This window comes from Eurosta solidaginis, chromosome 1 (genome assembly GCF_040869045.1).
Source record: "Eurosta solidaginis isolate ZX-2024a chromosome 1, ASM4086904v1, whole genome shotgun sequence".
Classification (NCBI taxonomy): domain Eukaryota; kingdom Metazoa; phylum Arthropoda; class Insecta; order Diptera; family Tephritidae; genus Eurosta; species Eurosta solidaginis.
The window spans coordinates 327,541,965-327,564,135 of NC_090319.1; the positions used below are offsets into that span (position 1 = coordinate 327,541,965).

General features: G+C 36.8%; 1 protein-coding gene across 12 annotated transcripts in view; it reads left to right on the plus strand.

Moving 5' to 3' along the window:
* Ace (Acetylcholine esterase) overlaps window positions 1-22,171 on the plus strand; it is a 374,783-nt gene that overhangs the window by 313,234 nt on the left and 39,378 nt on the right. For all 12 annotated transcript variants that reach the window (XM_067762076.1, XM_067762071.1, XM_067762074.1 and 9 more), the window contains exon 11: window positions 3,217-3,380. In XM_067762076.1, coding sequence (XP_067618177.1) covers window positions 3,217-3,380 — 164 coding nt within the window. The remainder of the gene's footprint in view (window positions 1-3,216; window positions 3,381-22,171) is intronic.

A 22,171-nucleotide genomic window follows, 5' to 3' on the forward strand; every position in this document is an offset into this window, starting at 1 on the left:
ACTCGTATTTATGAATATTCAATGCCGCCATTATGGATATATAAACCAATATACAATGTTGTATTACAGATAGTACATAGTAGATATGTATGTATTTGGATGAAAGTTTGCACGTTTACAGATAAAGCCCCCAGTGCAATGGTCAGCAATAAATAAATGTGAAGAGTAGCCGACACTCGAAAGTGTATTTGCCAATATGAGTGCTTATCAAGTGAAATTTTAATTGCAACAGTTTTCGATTTTAAACACTTTTAGAATGAAATTATTGTGTGGCGATTCTGTATTCTAGTAATTTAAAGGTTAGCGTATTTTTTTCTTTTTTGTTCGACGTTTGGGTAGCGCACTACCCTCAAGTGGCCCAATGACACCAGGCTAATCCTGTTAATGTGTCCTCATCCCGTGGAACCGCCGTTAGGCATAACGTAACGGGGGGGAAAGGCGATTTAGTCGCCACTACTTCGTATGCGCATTTCTCTGCGCTCCCTTTCAGCATGCATCAATTTCGTCATAACTATAAAGGCCATCATGCTCACAGCAGTCCAACAAACTATTTTTCCGCACATTCGGGGAACCAAATACCTAATGGAAGGCTCCTCTCCAAAAACTCTGTGTACAAAGAGTATTTCGCCGTCAAAACGAGAGCAGTGAAACATTACATGTTCTGCGTTTTCCAATTCGGAAGGACAGTGTGGACATAAAGGATCCTCGTCTATCACACGCTTATGTAGATATTCTTTGAAGCCGCCGTGCCCGCTCAATATCTGTGTGAGGTGGTAATTTAGTTCGCCGTGTTTTCGCTCGTACCATTCCGCTATATTCCGAACTAGCATGAAAGTCCAGCGCACTTTTCTCGATTCTTTCCAAGGTTCTCGTCACTTAAATATTGCTCGTGACCTTGCCCTTTTCTTAGCATCTTCAGAAGGTCGGCTTATTGCATAGCCATACAGATCGACCATTTCACCTGAGAGTAGATTTACTGGAATTTTCCTGGATAATACATGGATCGTGTTCGTATAGCAGTAATACGGTATTCTGCTAGTATATCTTTTTGGTGGACCATTTTTGATCCATGCCATACTGTTGCCGCATATAATATTATGCAGCTGGTTACGTTGGATAATAGCTGACGGGTAGCTTCGCCTGGACCGCCGATGTTGGGCATTATTCGCGTTAGGGTCCACTAACACCACCGCCCTGAAGTGCTCCTTAAAAGTTAATTTTGAGTATATGATTACTCCTAGATATTTCAAGGAAGGCTTTGCATATATTTGATAATCTCCTATGGTTAGGACTAACTCATCCACAGTCCGCTTAGAGCTCACCAAAACCACTTCTGTCTAATTTGCCAGCCATCTCCATCTCGTCAGCAATTCCTTTATTCTTTCCACGGCGTCATTACATAATGCTGGGACAGATCAAGTTCCTTGGCCACTGCTACTACGACAATATCATCTGCATAGTCGACAATATCCGTGCCTCCGGAAAGGTCGATTTGTAGGTCACCATCATACATCCCATTCCATAGCGTTGGACCTATAACAGATCCCTTAGGGGCACCGCCCGTGATGTTGTTAGTGTATTTATATTATAGTGAAAGTACCCCTGATCGAGATATGACTTTATTTTATTTAAGCGCGTTAATTTCTTAAAGTCCTGCTGTACAAATAATGGGGTTAGATGACCGGTTGGAGTGAGAAAGTAAAAAATTTATTGGAATCGCCCGGCTATTGTCTACATTTCATTAAGGATTTCTTTGTCTGGAATAGTCTAATCTTTTACAATATCCAGCCCTTAGCTGTGGCCGGCTAGAAATTGGGACAAGTAAAAGTCCACTTTTCCGGTTTCGTATATTGCTATCCTTTCCTCAGCGAAAAGATATATCGGTATGATTCCCGCAACGTCCGGCACAGCTTCAGGCGAGACCGTGTGGTAGGCCGAAGCTATTTGCAGCGCCCCTCTGCGTTGAACCGAGGTGAGGGTTCCATGAAGGTAAGCTTACTGTCTAGCCTCAAATCTAGATATTTTGTTGCAGTGCTGGTTCTATTTTCTGGTACCCAACTGTCATATTTCTGATAGTGAGAATCCGACTCTGTGTGAGGATGATGATATCTAACACGTAAAACACGCGATATTTCTCGCTTATCTCGGTCAATGGATCATGGTTGGTGGGCAGTACCTTGTTAACTGATCCATAGATAGTGAACATAGATATTCTGTCCTCTCTAGATTGATTAAAGAAGCACCTTATTGGTGCTGTGGTGCCGGAGCGTACCGCATCTGAATCCGGCAAAGGAACATCACATCGATAACACTCCCCAAAGCCTCCGGGGAGCAACCTTATCGCTACAACAACAACAACAACAACACCACAGTGTGGAAGCAGAGCAGAGGGAAGACCTCCATTCAGTTGGGAAAGGCAGGTGGAGGAGGTCTTAACCTCTCCTGCTGCTGTCAATTGGTGTCAGTTATCGCGAAACAGGGATAGCTGGCGTGACTTGTTACGAAACGACCAAAATTGCTTAGGTGGGTTAAGCGTCAATTAATGATGATGATGAGTGACTGTAAATATGCGATGGAGTGTACATTTAATTCAAAGTTTAAGATGCACTGAAGCTGTTTATAGCAAATTCCCCACATTTTTAACCATAATTATAGGATCAGCACAGAATTTCCATTTTGTAACAGAATTCTTGTGTTTTTGGCAGAGGAATAACAGACTTCTTGTGTTGGCCAGAGGAAAATAACAGAATTCTTGTGTTTGCAGGGGAATGATGCGGCAACATGAAGCTTTTACATTGTCGCGTCCGAGTTGTTTACAATTCAATAGAGCTTTGCTTCGCATCTGAAAAATCCATTCGTTAAGTATGCTTTTATGCTTAACGAATTTGAAGCTCAAGCTTTTGGCACTTTAGTTGAAAAGTTAAATTAGTTATGGCACCAAGGAACGCTTTTAATGCTATAACGGCATTATAACGGTAATTTGACTGAAACATAAGAGTCAAAGCTTTAGCAATATAGCAGTTTACAGATAATGTTAAGAAAATTAACATTATTATAACACACACTCTGCGGTGTAGTTGATGTGAATAAAAAATAAAAATAAAAAAATTTTGCCTGAAATTCACTTAATATTTATTAACTTATATATATAATGCTTAAAACCGAGTACTGTACAACTTTGAATTTTAAAATTTTTTTCCAATTTTTTTTTTATAGCAATCCCGCTGTTGATGGTGAGGAATGGCCTAACTTTACAAAGAAAGATCCCGTATATTACGTATTTTCAACCGACGAAAAGGAAGAGAAACTACAGCGCGGTCCACTGGAGGGACGTTGCGCATTTTGGAATGAATACCTGCGCGAAGTCAGAAAATGGGGATGTAAGTAACTAACCATTAATCAATTATTACTATGTGCAAGGCTGGAAAATAATCTAGGAAAGCCTTTAATTCTGTGGCGTAGTTTGAAATGCTTGTGGTCTTCATATTCTTTCACACACTTTATGTTTTCACCTTCCTTTAACAAACCAATCTATACTCTGATTAGTCGAAATTTTTTGTGTTTTTTTTTTTTAATCGAAAACTTCCGGGTAAAAAAAATGTCGTAGGTTAAAGTGGCTGGGATCCCCGGGATACCCATAGCATTTTCATTAGGAATACTTCCTCTTCATGAGCATCATTTTTATACTCAGCTGAGCAAAGCTCACAGAGCATATAACTTTGTTCGCATAACGGTAATCCGTAACGGCATAAACTAATCGAGATAGATATAGACTTCTGTATATCAAAATGATCTGGGCGAAAAAAGAAATTCATTTAGCCATGTCCGTCCGCCCGTCCGTCCGCCCGTAAACACGATAACTTGAGTAAATTTTGAGGTATCTTGATGAAATTTGGTATGTAGGTTCCTGGGCGCTCGTCTCAGATCGCTATTTAAAATGAACGAAATCGGACTACAGCCACGCCCACTTTTTCGATATCGAAAATTTCGAAAAACCGAAAAAGTGCGATAATTCATTACCGAAAACGGATATAGCAATGAAACTTGGTAGGTGCGTTGAGCTTATGACGAAAAATACAAAATTAGTAAAATTTTGTACAATGGACGTGGCACCGCCCACTTTTAAAAGAAGGTAATTTAAAACTTTTGCAAGCTATAATTTCTCAATCGTTGAAGATATCATGATGAAATTTGGCAGGCGCGTTCTTCCTATTACTATATGTGTGCTAAATAAAAATTAGCACAATCGGGTGACGAACAAGCCCACTTACAAAAAAATTTTTTTTAAGTCAAATTTTAACAACAAATTTAATATCTTTACAGTATATAAGTAAATTTTGTCAACATTCAACTCCAGTAATGATATGGTGCAACAAAATACAAAAATAAAAGAAAATTTCGGCGGCCTCCGTGGTGTGATGGTAGCGTGCTCCGCCTACCACACCGTATGCCCTGGGTTCACACTCCGGACAAAGCAACATCAAAATTTTAGAAATAAGGTTTTTCAATTAGAAGAAAATTTTCAAAGCGGGGTCGCCCCTCGGCAGTGTTTGGCAAGCGCTCCGGGTGTATTTCTGCCATGAAAAGCTCTCAGTGAAAACTCATCTGCCTTGCAGATGCCCTTCGGAGTCGGCATAAAACATGTAGGTCCCGTCCGGCCAATTTGTAGGGAAAATCAAGAGGAGCACGACGCAAATTGGAAGAGAAGCTCGGCCTTAGATCTCTTCGGAGGTTATCGCGCCTTACATTTATTTATTTTTTTAAAAGAAAATTTCAAAATGGGCGTGGCTCCGCCCTTTTTCATTTAATTCGACTAGAATACTTTTAAGGCCATAAGTCGAACAAAAATTTACCAATCCTTGTGAAGTTTGGTAGGTGCATAGATTCTATGACGATAACTGTTTTCTGTGAAAATGGGCAAAATCGGTCGAAGCCACGCTCAGTCTTTATACACAGTCAACCGTCTGTTCTTCCGCTCGGCCGTTAACACGATAACTTGAGCAAAAATCGATATATCTTTACTAAACTTAGTTCACGTGCTTATCTGAACCTACTTTATCCTGCTATAAAAATGGCCGAAATCCGACAATGACCACGCCCACTTTTCGATATCGACAATTACGAAAAATGAAAAAAATGCCATAATTCTGTACCAAATATGAAAAAATGGATGAAACATGGTAATTGGATTAGTTTATGACACCAAATATAACTTTAGAAAAAACTTTGTAAAATGGGTGTGACACCTACCATATTAAGTAGAAGAAAATGAGAAAGTTTTGGAGGTCGAAATCATAAGCCCTTGGAATCTTGGCAGGAATACTGTTCGTGGTATGACATATATAAATAAATTTGCGGTACCGGACAGATGATGTTCTGGGTCACCCTTGTCCACATTTTGGTCAATATCTCGAAAACGCCTTCACATATAGAACTAAGGGCCACTCCCATTTAAAACCTTCATTAATACCTTTAATTTGATACCCATATCGTAAAAAAACATTCTAGAGTCACCCCTGGTCCACCCTTATTACGATGTCTCGAAAAGGCGTCCACCTATAGAACTAAGGCCCACTCCCTTTTAAAATACTCATTTGATACCCATATCGTACAAACACATTCTAGAGTCACCCCTGATCCACCTTTATGGCGATATCTCGAAATGGCGTCCACCTATAGAACTAAGGCCCACTCCATTTTAAAATACTCATTTGATACCCATATCGTACAAACACATTCTAGAGTCACCCCTGGTCCACCTTTATGGCGATATCGCCAAATGGCGTCCACCTGTAGAACTATGGCCCACTCCCTTTTAAAATACTCTTTAATTCCTTCTATTTGATACACATGTCACACAAACACATTCCAGGTTTACCCTAGGTTCATTTTCCTACATTGTGATTTTCCCTTATTTTGTCTCCAAAGCTCTCAGCTGAGTATGTAATTTTCGGTTACACCCGAACTTAGCCCTCCTTACTTGTATTAAGTTATAAGCTTTAAGTTTCGGTAAATCGCTGTAAATCACGTTGTTTAGAGGAAAACAACTTGCGGCTCAAGAATTTTACTTTTTGTGAAACAATTGTATACGTCTCAGCTTTGACTGCAGTTCCACTGCATTCACAAGTGGTCCATAAGGCCGCCATAGCGGTAACTTCTGCAAACCTCAATTTTATGGTGGATTTCGAAGCACAACGAATAACGCCAGTCGCATAGGAATATTGCTCCTACTCGAACATTTTCCTCTTAGCCATTTTTCCAAAAAATGAGCTTTTTTGCTGCTGAATATAAAGTAAAAATATTACACGCCTACTTCATGGAGATACGTTTTATTACATTTTGTATTTAGTTAGGATAAAGTGGAGAAGGCGCGGTAGTGTCGAAATGCGTAGGAATATAGAGGAAATATTTACAATTTATATTGTAACGAATTTAGTGCAATTCCCCTTATTTGCAATCTTCTGCTAACGTTCGAATCACTAAACTGTTGAATTAATAACTCCACTATTCAATAATGCAAAATGGCCTTTATTAAAGTTCTTCACAATAACACTACTATTGCTCGCCAGATAGCGTCTTAAATCAAACTGATTTTCGCGCCTCTACCGTTACTGCCTTTTATTATCTGTGATTTCCTCGTTCGCATCTTTTAGGTGCTTCCATTTCCAGAATCTAATAGTTGGCCATCAGCTATAAAATTACTACGTTTATAGCTTCTCATACGCGCGTGTATTTGTGAGCGACACTTCCACAATTATAATTGCATACATTTGGGAGCATCTCAGATAAGATATCTGCATGTGTTTGTGCGTCTCTTCTCCGCTGCGTGTACGTACATATGTGTAAACATAATGATTGATCTATTGATGTGCATACAAGTCACTGCTTAGCATCGGCTTAGAGATGATAGTATCCCTTAGTGTTGCTAATAATCGTGACAATATTTATTGCCGAAAAGCTCCAAACCTAATACAATAGAAAACAAATTTAAAACGCTGGGATCAGATGTTATATGTCTGCCAAGCTACAAATCTCGAATATAGCGATCGTGGCATGGCTTGAAATAATATTTGATCGGTGAATAAGACTGAATCATGTACTCAACTTTTGCAGAACTGCTGGTGTCGTATTCCCACCAAAGGTGGGAAGAACGGTGTTATGCATTCTGAAGACCCATTAGCTTAACATAATTTCTGCTGAAAACCTTTAAGAGGCTTATAGATGTGGATATAAAGTCGAAGTTGAAAACATTACATACCTACAGGAAAGGAAAGTCGGTAAACACCGCACTGCATAGAGTGGTTATTACCATAGAGAAAGCCTTGGAATATAAGGAGTACTCCTTGGAGTCTTCTTAAGATATTAACGGGACTTTCAACAATGTCTCTAAACAGGCGATCATGGAGGGTCTCTTGAGGCGGAACACCGTGGCTTGGTATTGTCGCCTCTGCTGTGGACGCTGGTCGTCAACAAACTGCTCAGGCGGTTGGATATGTAAACCGTGAAACTTACGACGTGAGTAAATAACGTTGCAGTTGTCATAAGTGGAAAGTGCTTACCAAGAATTAACTCTTTGATGGATCAGGCGCATCGGGATATACATGCATGCATCTAATTTCGGGTTAAGCGTCTATGACGGATATGGTCTTGTTTACTAGGAGGTATAACGTCCCAAATTGGACTATACGTAAGCTAGGAGACGTGACCCTGCAGCAGAAACCTTGTACTATCTAGGTATTATTCTAGACAATAAATTGTATTCGAAGCTCAAGGTGGAAGAGAGAGTAAAGAAGGCTCCGATGCATGCAAAAGAATGCTGTGGTGCACGTGTGGTCTATCGTGCTCTCTCTATAACTGGATATTTACAGCGATTGTAAAAGCTATCCTATACTATGGAGTTCTTGTTTGGTGGACAGCGACTCAAAAAAACGTACCACAATAAAATTATGGGAAACATGTTGGCTATAAAAACTAGGATATCGGGAGATTTGAAGATTACGCCGCCGGCTGCACTATATGCCATTCTGCACATTTCATCTATAGGAGAACTTATCGTTAACAACTGCAACCAGAGGCAAAGCCTCGGGCTGCTTGAGCGCATGGCGTAAAGGCGCTCAAATGCCAGACTAGGCAATATACTTGTACACCGATGATTCCAAAGTAATTAAACTAGGAGAGTCTGCGGTATACTGGGCAGACCTAAAGAAGTCCTACAAGCTGCCAGATCACTATAGTGTTTTTCACTGAAGTTGCGTGAAAATTATATTGACAGATAAGCAGCAATTAAGGCTAAAAGTGTGTTGGGGACTATATGGGGACTATATGGAAATGAAATAGCGCATGAGCTAGCCAAACAGGAATGAGAAAGCGGAAGAACTATCTAAAAAGGGCGCATCTCTTGAAGCTTGCTCTGTAGACGTATCAATTAGACTGGGCGAAATAAAGCGAAGGTGAGAGTTGCACACGATCGACCAAGCAGAAAAGGCATGGGTTCAAGCGCGGGGCTGCAAAGTGTGCAACAAAGTTGCTTCTATCATTAAAAAGAGAGGACTGTAGACTCATGACGGGTATTCTGACTGGAAACTTCCTTCTGGCATCACATGCTTTAAATTAGGCTTGGTCAGTGATAGCAGATGTAGGAAGTGCGAGCTGGAGGAGGAAACGATCGAGCACATTCTGTGCTCTTGCCCTGAGCTTGCCAGGCTAAGACTCCAGCTATTAGGAGTGATAGAGCTGTCAGATCTAGAAGCAGCAAGTGGCTTAAGTCGTAGGAAGCTTCTAGTATTTGCCAAGAGGACGGAGTTATTTTATAACATGGGTGCAGGTTTTTGATAGGGTCTGTTTGGTCGTTAAAACAAACTTCTAGTAACACTACGAACTTATTCAGTCTATGTGAGGTCCTCATGGACCGGCCAGTTCAACCTAACCTAGCCAAACAGGTCGCATCGCTCGAAACTTATATCGTAGACGTTCCAATCAGATTGTGCTTGAATCAAATAATGCGGAAGTTGCACATGATCGAACAAGCAGGTAATGCGTGGACCCAAGCGCAAGGCTTTTAAGTTTAGAAGATCATGTGTAGGTCTTACAACCTCAGACTATCAAAGTTACTCCTATCATAAAAAAGAGTAAATTGTGGACGAATGACTGGACACTACTTTCTGACGGCACATGCTTTTAGCTTAGCTTAGTGGGTGGGGGGAGAAACCATCGAGTACGATTTGTTCTCATGCCATGCGCTAAGTTTCCAACTATTAGGACTGATGCAGCGTCGGACCTAGGAGCACGAAGTGGCATCGGTTCCAGAGAGTTTTTAGTACCTTGCAAGAGGATGGAGTTTCATTTATGACATAGGTCCAAATTTCCGATAGGGGTTGTCAGTTTGGGCGTTAATCAAACTGCTGATAACATTATTGACACATTTATATTAGTTTATGTATGTGAGGACCTCCAGGATCTGCCAGTTCAACCTAATAATACATACCATCATACCGCTTTGACTTTTCGTACAAACTATTTAGTTCGGTAAACGGGAAAAAAATGGGTTGACAATTGTTACTTCTTGCCACTTTTAAACCACTGTGCGGAGTTGTATAGTTCTTGCGGCCGTTTAAACTAATTTTTTTGTTTTTGAAATCAGTGTAAAAATTTCATCATCAATATATACTTTAACGAATTTAGAGAATTCCGCTTATTCCAAATCTTCTGCTAACGTTCGAATCGCTAAACTGTTGAATAAATAACTCAAATATTCAATAATGCAAAATGGGCTTTATTGGACTACTTTGAGAGTACTTCACAATTGTACTTATACTTCACAACCAATAGCCTGCTTAAATGAAACTGCTTCCTTCTTACTCGGCTTGCGCTGCTTTTATACTCTCCGTTGCTTCATACGCATATTTCTACTAAAGTCTATACGTTTCGCCTTCTAGAATCTCTTGCTTGGTTACCAGCGATATACATGTGTATTTGTAGTTTATGCATTTCTCATAGTCATATACGTGTACATGTGTGAGCACTACTTCGGCTGATGACCACAAGTGTGTGCGCGTAATATCTCTTCGTTGAATTGTACGTAAGTGTGTAAATGTTGATTGATTTGTTTACGTACGCAAGAGCGGCAGCTTGCTTTATTGTTGTTTTGCCTTTATTTAATAACCGCTTAGTGATTTAGTATCACTTAGTGATGCTAATATTCGTCACAATACAGTTATAATGATGCTGACTAAGACTTTGTCTTGCGAAAGCTTTGACTGTCATCAAGTGCTATTCACCGAACGTTTAATGGACCATCATTAAATTTGTTGGTTATTCAAAAACCATTTTTCAAGATTGTCAGATTATCTGAACAAAAAAAGCGTATATTAATCAAGAACAGTTAAGCAAGCTAACAAAGATTATTTATATACCTAGTTTTTTAATTCAAATTGAAAAAGTTAAATTTTCGAAAGCCATCGAGCGAGCTTTCAAGAAGCTTATGCAATTTAATCACTACACCGCTAACGAATAGAAGAGAATGATGACAAATTTGTATTTTTATTATAGTATTTGGAACAATAAACGTATGAAATTAGATAATAGATTTTTTTTTTTTTCAAAAGCCGAATTTCTAAGAAATCAACAACAAACCTAATAAAATCTAAATCAACAGACAATACGGCGCAACAAAACCGAAATCTGGTCAGCATATAAAAGTTTTTATACGAAAAATTTGCATTTTTGATTAGTAAGTAATTAAGAAAATAATAATAGACAGAAAAAGTTATTTGAAGTCAAAGAAATTAAAACACGATTTATATATTTTACTAACAAAAGCAAAACAAAAAAAAAAAGATTATCTTCATGAATATCGATGAGCTTGTAACTGGAAGCATTTGAGAAATTGTTTGAATAATAATGTCGATGCGGCAAAGTAGAGTGCTGATGCGTGCCGTTTTATTAATCCAGTTACTACGGTTCGATTCCATCGAGAAGGTTCCAAGAGGAACAAGAAATTAAAACCCAAGTGCTGTTGTTGTTGATATGCAAAAGTTTTTAAAAACGTGAATCTTTAAAACTAAAGACAAAAAATGAGCATCGCACTAAGCGCTGCGAACACTTTGATCATGCTAACCACAAGCACCTATGGTAAATGGGATTGATTGCTGCATAAAATCACAATAAAAGTATGATAGCTTACAATCGTCCATAAATTTAAAAGATTGATCATCTTAAAATTTGCATAATAAGATAAAAATGAAATGCAACAAATTAGCATAAAGCGTATTTGGTTGGTATGTAGAAGATGAATTTTTTATGTTTATGCCGTTCAACTGAAGATCTTGAATCTGACTCAGCAATGGTGTGCGGATGTTCAAAGAAGAAATTTGAAAAGAAGAAAAAGTTAATCACAGAAAAGTCACACACGTGCTACCATTGTAGAACGACTCCAATAAATAAAATAAGCTTGCTTCAAGTACTACAACATTCGATCAATCAATATCGATTATTAATTGCTGAACTCAAACCGCAGAGCATAAAATAATTTTCATTAGTTCTTTTCGAATAACATTTGTAATTTTTGCAATACAAATTTGTATAGCTTGTTATCTCCATATGTACTAATAAGTCACATATCACACATGTATGCATGTAGATCCAAAATGAGATTAACTAACGAAAACCTGTTCAGAAATATGAAAAACGTCCACACTATTTCAGCTAAGTGAAGAGGTTTAACGTAGCTCTTTTTTGCTAAAATCCTTAAAATTAGCTGGTGTTCCGGTAAGTCTATCGGTAAGTTTACCGGGGAGCCTATCCGTTAGTTTATCGGGTAGTCCACCGGGAAACTTACAACTTGGAAGTGCCAGTTACCTCTACGACATGTCTAACGCATTTTATTAAACGGTTTTATTTAGGTTGACTTGACAGGCTGAACGGCTGCACGGCCAGCGCGAATTTTTTAATTAAAATTTAAGTAACTTCCCGATAAGCTACAAGCTTGAAACTTGGAATATAGTTCAGATTCCGATGACAATGCAATAATAAGAAAAAAATTGCCGCTAGGTGGTGCAAGGATCGAGATATTCACAAATATCGTATTTGTGGTCCGATTTCGCTCATATTTGGTACACATAATAAACACAAGAATAGAAAGCGACCTATGAAAAAATCGCCGCTAGGTGGCGCATGGATCGAAGTATTCACAAAAATTGTATTTGTGGTCCGATTTGGCTCATATTTGGAAATCATATTTGACATACAGAAATAGAAACCGATTTAGTAAAAAAATTCACGCTAGGTGTCGAAAAAAGTGAGATATTCAAGAAACTCGTACTGTCTGTCCGATTTGGCTCTTTGAACAAATATTATATACAGTCCGGTAGAAGTGACATCAAAATACTTTGGAGCACATATGTTCAAATTTTGTTAGTGAAATTTCAGTATAATAAAATAATTTAAAAAAAATTTTAAGTTAAACGGTTTTATTGAAAACAATACTGACATTAAGTAGTAATAATACTAAAAGATAGAAAATAATTAGGTATTTCCTAGGTACTAGTCATCACACTCAATCTAGGGCGTTGATCAGACAATTAAATAAAAGCGTTGGGCTATTTTCTATCTTTTAGTATTATTAATACTTAAAGTAAGTATTGTTTTCAATAAAACCGTTTAACTTAACATTTTTTTTTTATTATTTTATTTCTATTTACGGTTAAACAAAAAACTTGACGCAAGAAATAAAATAATGTAGCGGTCTTTGAGAAACTGTCTTTTATTCTGCGCTCTCTTTTGTCGTTCGATTACTGAACTGAATAACCTCAAATATTCTGAATGCAAAATGCTCTTTACTTACAATATTACTGTGTAAGTAGTACTTTACAATTGAATTACACGCGTACATAACTAAAGCGTGTTAAAATCAAACTGATTCCATCACTTGTACTGCCGCTTTCATACTCCCAGTTTTCTCCGTTCTCATAGTTCTCCCAGGGTTAGACTTTTCACAAATGTCCTCTCGAATCTAGCTTATATATTTTTCGTTTCTGAATCTCATGTTGTCTTCGATGTATATCTGTGTATGTGCCTAAGTAATATACGCTTTTTATTGCTGTGTACATTTATGTACGGCTGTTAGCTTTTTCATTTGCTTGCCTCGCTGTTGTTGTTGTCCAGAATTTATTTCTAGCGACATAGTGACGTATATAAACACCTTCTATTGCCACAATAGCATAAGAGAAAATTATGGTTATGATATTCCAAAATATATATTTTTTGGAAAGTGACGTAAATTGAATTTTGGTTAGTGTTAACATTAACACTTTTTTCAAATACGGTAAATATTTCCGCGTTGTTTCACTGAAGCACTCGATGTCGATGTTCGCCCTGTCGAATTCAAGCTTGTAAATCCTGAACAGATCCATGTAAACGTCCCCGCAGGCTTTCCTTTCCACGACCTTTGCCAGCTTGAACATTTATTTTACCTGTTCTCTCAGAAGAATCAGTTCCTTGTTTCACATGATGACTGTTCACTTAATCTTCTTAGGAGACAAGCTCTGTTATATGCCGTCACAACCGCCTTTGATAGGAAGGTATTGGATTTTTCCAGTTCTTCTATAGTGGCAACTTCTTTGGGTTGTCGCACTTTTCTTTCTAAATGTTCGTGGAATTTGCTACATTTCGTTGTCATAGGGTTTCTTCCTTTCTCGGAAGTGGAGATTTTTTAAAACAAATTCTGAGACTAAGCGTTATCCAATAAAATTCAGAGATAGGGAGTTTTTTTTTGAATAGTGAATTAGGGCATGCTTCAAACCAATTCGGATATAGGGCATTTTCGAAACTGAAGCCCAGATATGGTGATATTTCACTCAGCGGTCAAAATTCGTTCTTTCTATTTATTTGACATCGTTAAGTTATTGATAGATTAATTTCTCATACCTAGGTATGTATACAGACTCTATTAGCAAAGCTGTCGGAATTTAATAATGTATATACAATAATCTTTTACGCAAAAGCCTAAATTACGTATTAATTTTTACAAACTGCAGGCAGCTTGTCACAGGATAAAACCGTAAAAGAACCAAAATTAACTTTGGCATGTGCTTAACAAGCTTTTTACAAACATTCCACTTGCTTTGTGATCATCAAATTTTATGGTTACTTTTACGATCTGAATAATTAATGATTATCTTCAAGCCTTAACTTGATTAGAAAAGTAAACCAACAGCCGGCAAAATGTATGAATTTTAGGTTCGTAATAAAAAATCAAGGCAATTAGAATAAATCTAATGAAAATTGTACAGGTATTTCTTTCTTATAAACTGCATATTAATTTCTGTTTCAACTTACAGCAAGAAGAGGTTAAACAAGTAAAGGTGTCTAAGTTTGGGTGTAACCGAACATTATATACTCAGCGTGAGCTTCAACTGCACATTTCATTTCAGATAAATTACTTTTCTACATAAGTAACACGTGGTACCAACCGTTTAAAAAAATGTATCCCCTTTCCTCTTACAGTAAAACTTGATAAGTGAAATATCATTGATTCAAACCTATTTTTTCCTAAGTTGTAGCTTATTATTCTAGTCTACGACCCTTTTAAAAATCTTTTATATGAAAGTGGGCGTAGTCTTTACCCGATCTCGTAAATTTTTTCTAGAAATATTTCCTGGTATAGGAAAAATTTGTGTTCCCAATTTTATTACGATCCATTAATTTTTATTCAAATTATGGCTCCCGAAACATAGAAAATTGCTTAGTCATAAAAGGGGCGGTGCCACGCCCATTTTTTTAAATTTGAAGTTTTTCCTATTTATTGTTATAAATCCACTTGGGAAATGAATTACCATTGATATGCAAAGATATAGCTTATTTTATTCGTCCACGACCCTTTTAAAAATATTTTATATAAAAGTGGGCGTGGTCCTTAACCGATTTCGTTAATTTTTCTTCAAAACATTCCTTATATTAGATTTTTGATTTATGATTAATAATATTTGTAAAATTTATTTTACCAAAAGTGGGCGGTGCCACACCCATTTTAAAAAATTTGTTCAAATTTTTATCAAGAGTCTCAATATCAGTGTACACGTCAAATTTCAACATTCTAGGTGTATTATTTACTAATTAATCAGGTTTTTTGTCTTTTCCAAAATGTTATATATATATAAAGTGGGCGTGGTTATCCGATTTCGCTCATTTTCAATACCAATCTAAACTGGGTCTAGGTAAGCTCGTGTACCAAATTTGGTGAAGATATCTCAATATTTACTCAAGTTATCGTGTTAACGGACAGACGGACGGACGGACATGGCTTAATCAAACTTTTTTTCGATACTGATGATTTTGATATATGGAAGTCTATATCTATCTCGAATCCTTTATACCTGTACAACCAACCCTTATCCAATCAAAGTTAATATACTCTGTGTGCAAAGCACGCTGCGTATAAAAATTAAAAAATACTTGAAGTTAACACGAAGCTGGGTTTGGTGATCACAGGAAATTTTTTTTAGGAAAAACTCATTCATCTGAATCTTTATACAATGAAAAATTGAGACGATTTTCTTTTCACAAATAGGTTTTTATTTATTTAAGTAACGAAGATTTGTTTTTCAAGTTCGCTATGAACTTTAATTTGTTTCTGAACCGATCACCAGACAAAGAAAATTTCTTTTCCAAAATATATTGGGATTAGGCAAGATCTTACACAACTCAACAATGTTACGAGTACTTCCATAAGAGCTTGCGATATCCGATTTCATAACTTTACTTCAAATTCATAAGACGATTACGTTTTTTCGAATCAACGGTTTTTTTTTGTTCATCTTTGACCTGTTCCAATTAAGAACATCTTATTTCAAAAGAATTTAATTAGGTACTAATTTAGAAATTTTTATTGCTATACTGATTGAATTTCAAGCTCATTGATATAGATGTTTGTACATTGGGATGGCCCTTATTTGTGGGCATGTTTATTGTTGAGATAAAAAGTAAGAACCCAGCAAAAATGTAGTGACCGCAAATGTCGGCCAACAGTAAAAAAAACCCACCTTGTTCTCCAAACAGTACAGCCCTTTAATTTCCCACCAAAAATCTGGTGACCGAAAATGTCGGCCAACAACAAAAAATCCCACCTTCTTCCCCAAAAAGTTGTACGAACAGTACAGCCCTGTAGTTTGTGCACATTTGCCATATGTGTGATACGGAATGGAATGGTCACAAAAGTTACTTTTAAAAAATGTTACTGAAAATTTTACGTGTTTCATTGTCGCAGATAAGGCCATTTTACTAGCCAATTTATGGGTACACTTTTTGCCGGGAACGTCTATGGAACTTCCAAGAAAAATGTGTACTCGTAAGCTAATAAAATGGCCCTAGAAATATTCGTAGATAAGCTGGTATAAGGATGGACTGCAAACAAGGGAAAGGGGAGTTATAAACATAGAAATGAAAGTGGGCGAAAAATCTTAGCCAAATTTTTATACGTTTCTAAATTATGAGTGGAATACTCTATCTTCTTTTAACTAAGTGCGAATTGTACTCAAAAATTGCTTAAACTATTTTCATAACAGTAAATAAAATAATTAAACAAAAATTTGTAAGTTAAACGGTTTTATTGAAAACAACATTTACATGAAGTAATAATAATACTAACGCTAGAAAATAATTAGGTAGGTCCTAGGTACTAGTCATCACACTCCTCATCAATCTAGGGCGTTGATTAACAATTATATAAAAGCATTGGACGCGTCAAATTTCTATTGATAGTCATAATTAAGACCAACTGAACCTTAGTCAGGTTATGCTACGCCTCACATTTTTAGAAATTTGACGCGTCCAAAGCTTTTATTTAATTGAAGCGGAGCCCCGAATAACGTTGTAAATGACAAAATCGTTTTTTTACAGGAAAGAAAAAAACTTTTTTTGGAGGCTTTGTGATTGTTTTTTGTTCCTGTATTGTTGGCTTGTCCAAAACAATGACATTAATAACTTATATGAAAAAAATTGAGGAATTTCAATTTCGTATTACAAGTAAGCGGTCATTTTAAAACTTTTTTAAGTGGAACAAGTAAGGAAGGCTAAGTTCGGGTGTAACCGAACATTACATACTCAGTTGAGAGCTATGGAGACAAAATAAGGAAAATCACCATGTAGGAAAATGAACCTAGGGTAACCCTGGAATGTGGTTGTATGACATGTGTATCAAATGGAAGGTATTAAAGAGTATTTTAAGAGAGAGTAGGCCATAGTTCTTTGGATGGACGCCATTTAGGGATATCGCCATAAAGGTGGACCAGGGCTGACTCTAGAATGTGTTTGTACGATATGGGTATCAAATGAAAGGTGATAATGAGTATTTTAAAAGGGAATGGGCTTTAGTTCTATAGGTGAACGCCTTTTCGAGAAATCCCCATAAAGGTGGACCAGGGGTGACTCTAGAATATGTTTGTACAATATGGGTATCAAATGAAAGCTGTTAATGAGTATTTTGAAAAGGAGTGATCCTTAGTTCCCTAGGTGGACGCCGTTTCGAGATATCGCCATAAAGGTGCACCAGGGGTGTCTCTAGTTGTACGATATGGGAATCAAATGAAAGGTGTTACTGAGCATTTTAAGAGGGAGTGGGCATTAGGTCTATAGGTGGACGCCTTTTCGAAATGTCGCCATTAGGGTGGGCCAGGGGTGACTCTAGAATGTGTTTGTACGATATGGGTATCAAACGAAAGGTGTTACTGAGCATTTTAAGAGGGAGTGGGCATTAGGTCCATAGGTGGACGCCTTTTCGAGATATCGCCATTAGGGTGGGCCAGGGGTGACTCTGGAATGTGTTTGTACGATATGGGTATCAAATGAAAGGTGGTAATGAGTATTTTAAAAGGGAGTAATCCTTAGTTCTATAGGTGGGCGCCTTTTCGAGATATCGCCATTAGGGTGGGCCAGGGTGACTCTAGAATGTGTTTGTACGATATGGGTATCAAATGAAAGGTGGTAATGAGTATTTTAAAAGGGAGTAATCCTCAGTTCTATAGGTGGACGCCTTTTCGAGATATCGCCATAAAGGTTGACCAAGGGTGACTAGAATGTTTGTACGATATGGGTATCAAACGAAAGGTGTTACTGAGCATTTTAAGAGGGAATGGGCATTAGGTCTATAGGTGGACGCCTTTTCGATATATCGCCATTAGGGTGGGCCAGGGGTGACTCTAGAATGTTTGTACGATATGGGTATCAAACGAAAGGTGTTACTGAGCATTTTAAGAGGGAGTGGGCATTAGGTCTATAGGTGGACGCCTTTTCGAGATATCGCCATTAGGGTGGGCCAGGGGTGACTCTAGAATGTTTGTACGATATGGGTATCAAAGGAAAGGTGTTACTGAGCATTTTAAGAGGGAGTGGACATTAGGTCTATAGGTGGACGCCTTTTCGAGATATCGCCATTAGGGTGGGCCAGGGGTGACTCTAGAATGTTTTTACGATATGGGTATCGAACGAAAGGTGTTACTGAGCATTTTAAGAGGGAGTGGGCATTAGGTCTATAGGTGCACGCCTTTTCGAGATATCGCCATTAGGGTGGGCCAGGGTTGACTCTAGAATGTGTTTGTACAATATGGATATCAAATTAAAGGTATTAATGAGGGTTTTAAAAGCGAGTGGCCCTTAGATGTATATGTGAAGGCGTTCTCGCGATATCGACCAAATGTGGATCAGGTGGTCCAGAAAATCATCTGTCGGGTACTGCTAATTTATATATTCAATAACACTAACAGTATTCCTGCCAAGATTCCAAGGCCTGTTGATTTCGCCTTGTAGAACTTTTTCATTTTCTTCTACTTAATATGGTAGGTGTCACACCCATTTTACAAAGTTTTTTCCAAAGTTATATTTTGTGTCAATAAACCAATCCAGTTACCATGTTTCATCCCTTTTTTCGTATTTGGTATAGAATTATGGCATTTTTTTAATTTTTCGTAATTTTCGATATCGATAAAGTGGGCGTGGTTATGGTCGGATTTCGGCCATTTTTTATACCAAGATAAAGTGAGTTCAGATAAGTACGTGGGCTAAGTTTAGTAAAGATATATCGGTTTTTGCTCAAGTTATTGTGTTAACGGCCGAGCGGAAGGACAGACGGTGGACTGTGTATAAAAACTGGGCGTGGCTTCCACCGATTTCGACCATTTTCACAGAGAACAGTTAACGTCATAGAATCTATGCTCCTACCAAATTTCAAAAGGATTGGTAAATTTTTGTTCGACTTATGGCATTAAAAAAATTCTAGACACACTAAATGGAAATGGGCGGAGCCACGCCCATTTTGAAATTTTCTTTTATTTTTGTATTTTGTTGCATCATATCATTACTGGAGTTGAATTTTGACTTAATTTACTTATATACAGTAAAGATATTAAATTTTTTGTTAAAATTTGAATTTAAAAAAAATTTTTTTTAAAAAGTGGGCGTGTTCTTCACCCAATTTTGCTAATTTTTATTTAGCACATATATAGTAATAGTAGTAACGTTCCTGTCAAATTTCATCATGATATCTTGAACGACTGCCAAATTACAGCTTGCAAAACTTTTAAATTACCTTCTTGTAAAAGTGGGCGGTGCCACGCCCATTGTCCAAAATCTTACTAATTTTCTATTCTGCGTCATAACGTCAACCCATCTACCAAGTTTCATCGCTTTAACCGCATTTGGCAATGAATTATCGCATTTTTTCGGTTTTTCGAAATTTTCGATATCGAAAAAGTGGGCGTGGTTATAGTCCGATATCGTTCATTTTAAATAGCGATCTGAGATGAGTGCTTAGGAACCTACATACCAAATTTCATCAAGATACCTCAAAATTTACTCAAGTTATCGTGTTAACGGACGGACGGACGGACGGACGGACGGACGGACGGACATGGCTCAATCAAATTTTTTTTGGATCCTGATTATTTTGATATATGGAAGTCTATATCTATCTCGATTCCTTTATATATGTACAACCAACCGTTATCCAATCAAACTTAATATACTCTGTGAGCTCTGCTCAACTGAGTATAAAAACGTTTCATATCCCAAGAGCGACAGCAGTTAAAACGTTTTTCCATTATGCACAGCATCTGTACTGATGGCTTTTAAAACGTTGTTCCACTGAGCAGCAGGGTTTTTAGAAACGGATTTAAAATGTTACTATCGCAAAAAAAATATGTAATGGTTTGTTTTTTAAATAAAGAGTATATTACAGAATGCTTAAAGTTTATTTATTTCATACAAAAAGTTAATTCGGCATCAATTCAAAAATGTGTTCAAAACAGAAATGAAAATATTCCAAAAACTGTGAATAAAGCTTGGTTTACTTTGAGCCCATTTACACAATAACTTTCCAACCTATCTTTTTTGTTTACATCTTTTTAAATATTAATTTCCGAGTGGTTTCACGGTCACTTTTACATAAAGAGGGCGAAAAACCATCGTGTAAGGGTGCTCTTTCAAGTAAGAGATTTATATACTATCTTTATTTACTGCAGATCGATTTGTAGAACTCTGGTTACTTCTCAACCCAGTAGTCCTTCATTTGACAACACTAAATTTTTGGCAATAGAAATAGCAACGACAATCACAAACCAAAATATAAACAATATATAAAATAAAAATTACAGCAAATGCACTTAAAACGTTTTTCCACATTATTTGTTCTGGAGCGTTTTTTTAGGGATACTTTTGTTTTTCCTGTTAGTATATGCATTTCCCCTATTTCTTAACTTTTTGTTTTAAATATCTTTCCAATTTTCAACATTACATTTCCTTTTTGTACCTCTGTTACACTTATCAATTACCTGCGACAACTGCGATCGTATCATTTTGCGTGTAACTTACAACGATCTTCCACGGACTGACTTCTTCTAATTGCTTTTTAATAGCCCTTTAGTACGTAATTTTAACTTATTTGATGCTTTAGAGATGCAAGAGAGTAACAGTAACGGAAATCTGCAAAAACACACGTTTTGCAAAAATTGGCTTTTAAAACGTTATTCGCGGCTCCGCTTCAATTGTCTGATCAACACCCTAGATTGATGAGGAGTGTGATGACTAGTTCCTAGGACCTACCTAAATATTTTCTAGATTTTAGTATTATTATTACTTCATGTAAGTATTGTTTTCAATAAAACCGTTTAGCTTAAACAATTTTTTTTAATTATTTCATTTTCAAGTTTTCAGTCCTTATTGAATTGCTTATTATTTCTCATTCTCATCCAGCTCAGATCAAACACATTAAGCTTACGCTCGAGCAGCATGACATTGTACTTTTCATGACCTGGCGAACATTTGCAGGTGTAGTCTTCCTTTATGGAAAAAACTTGCGAAATAAGTTGAACCCTAATATGCATGCATACTTTCTAAAATAAAAATAAATAACTATATACATAAAATTTAAATGATTAAAACAAGTTTAATGTATTGCCGATATCTCTCTAATCTTTTGCCGATCGCACAGACATTTGGGCGCTGTCTTGGCAACATGCTCACAAAACAAGCATTCTAATAATAAAATCTAATAATAAAAAAGCCGGTATCGTCTTAAACAATAAATTAATGGTACAAGTTGAAATTATAGCTTTTTAAATGGCTCAACTCCAACGTTAAGTACATTCGCCTTTGCAGCTGCTTTTAATGCGACAACAGAACAAGTGATGTTTTTTTTTTTTGTTTTTTTGCTATTGTACGAGTAGATTCTTTTAGGCATAAAATTCTTTAATGTTAATTTTGAGATCAGTTAGAGATATAAGTCGCTATAAGTTCGTAGTAAGTAAAAACCAGGGAATGGAAATAAGCTATATATTGTTATGTAAGAACGCGATTGGAAAGCTCTTTGCGATAGAAACTTATAATTTCAGAACCTTACTCAATAAAGATAATTAAAAGCTGTATTTAATTAGCCAGACATGCTCCTATTGCTTTATGCAATTGTTTTTGTTATTGCTATTAGACAAAAGTTGCTTATAAAGCTCTGCAAAAAATCCAATGTTACTAAGCTCTTGAAAGCGCGCCTATAAGTATTCCACACAATTGGGATTAAAAACATATATAATTAGTATGTACCTCATCTATATAAATAAAAATGAGTGTTTGTATGTATCTCATCGAAGTACTCAAAATCTACTGGACCGATTATTATGAAAATTGTTATATA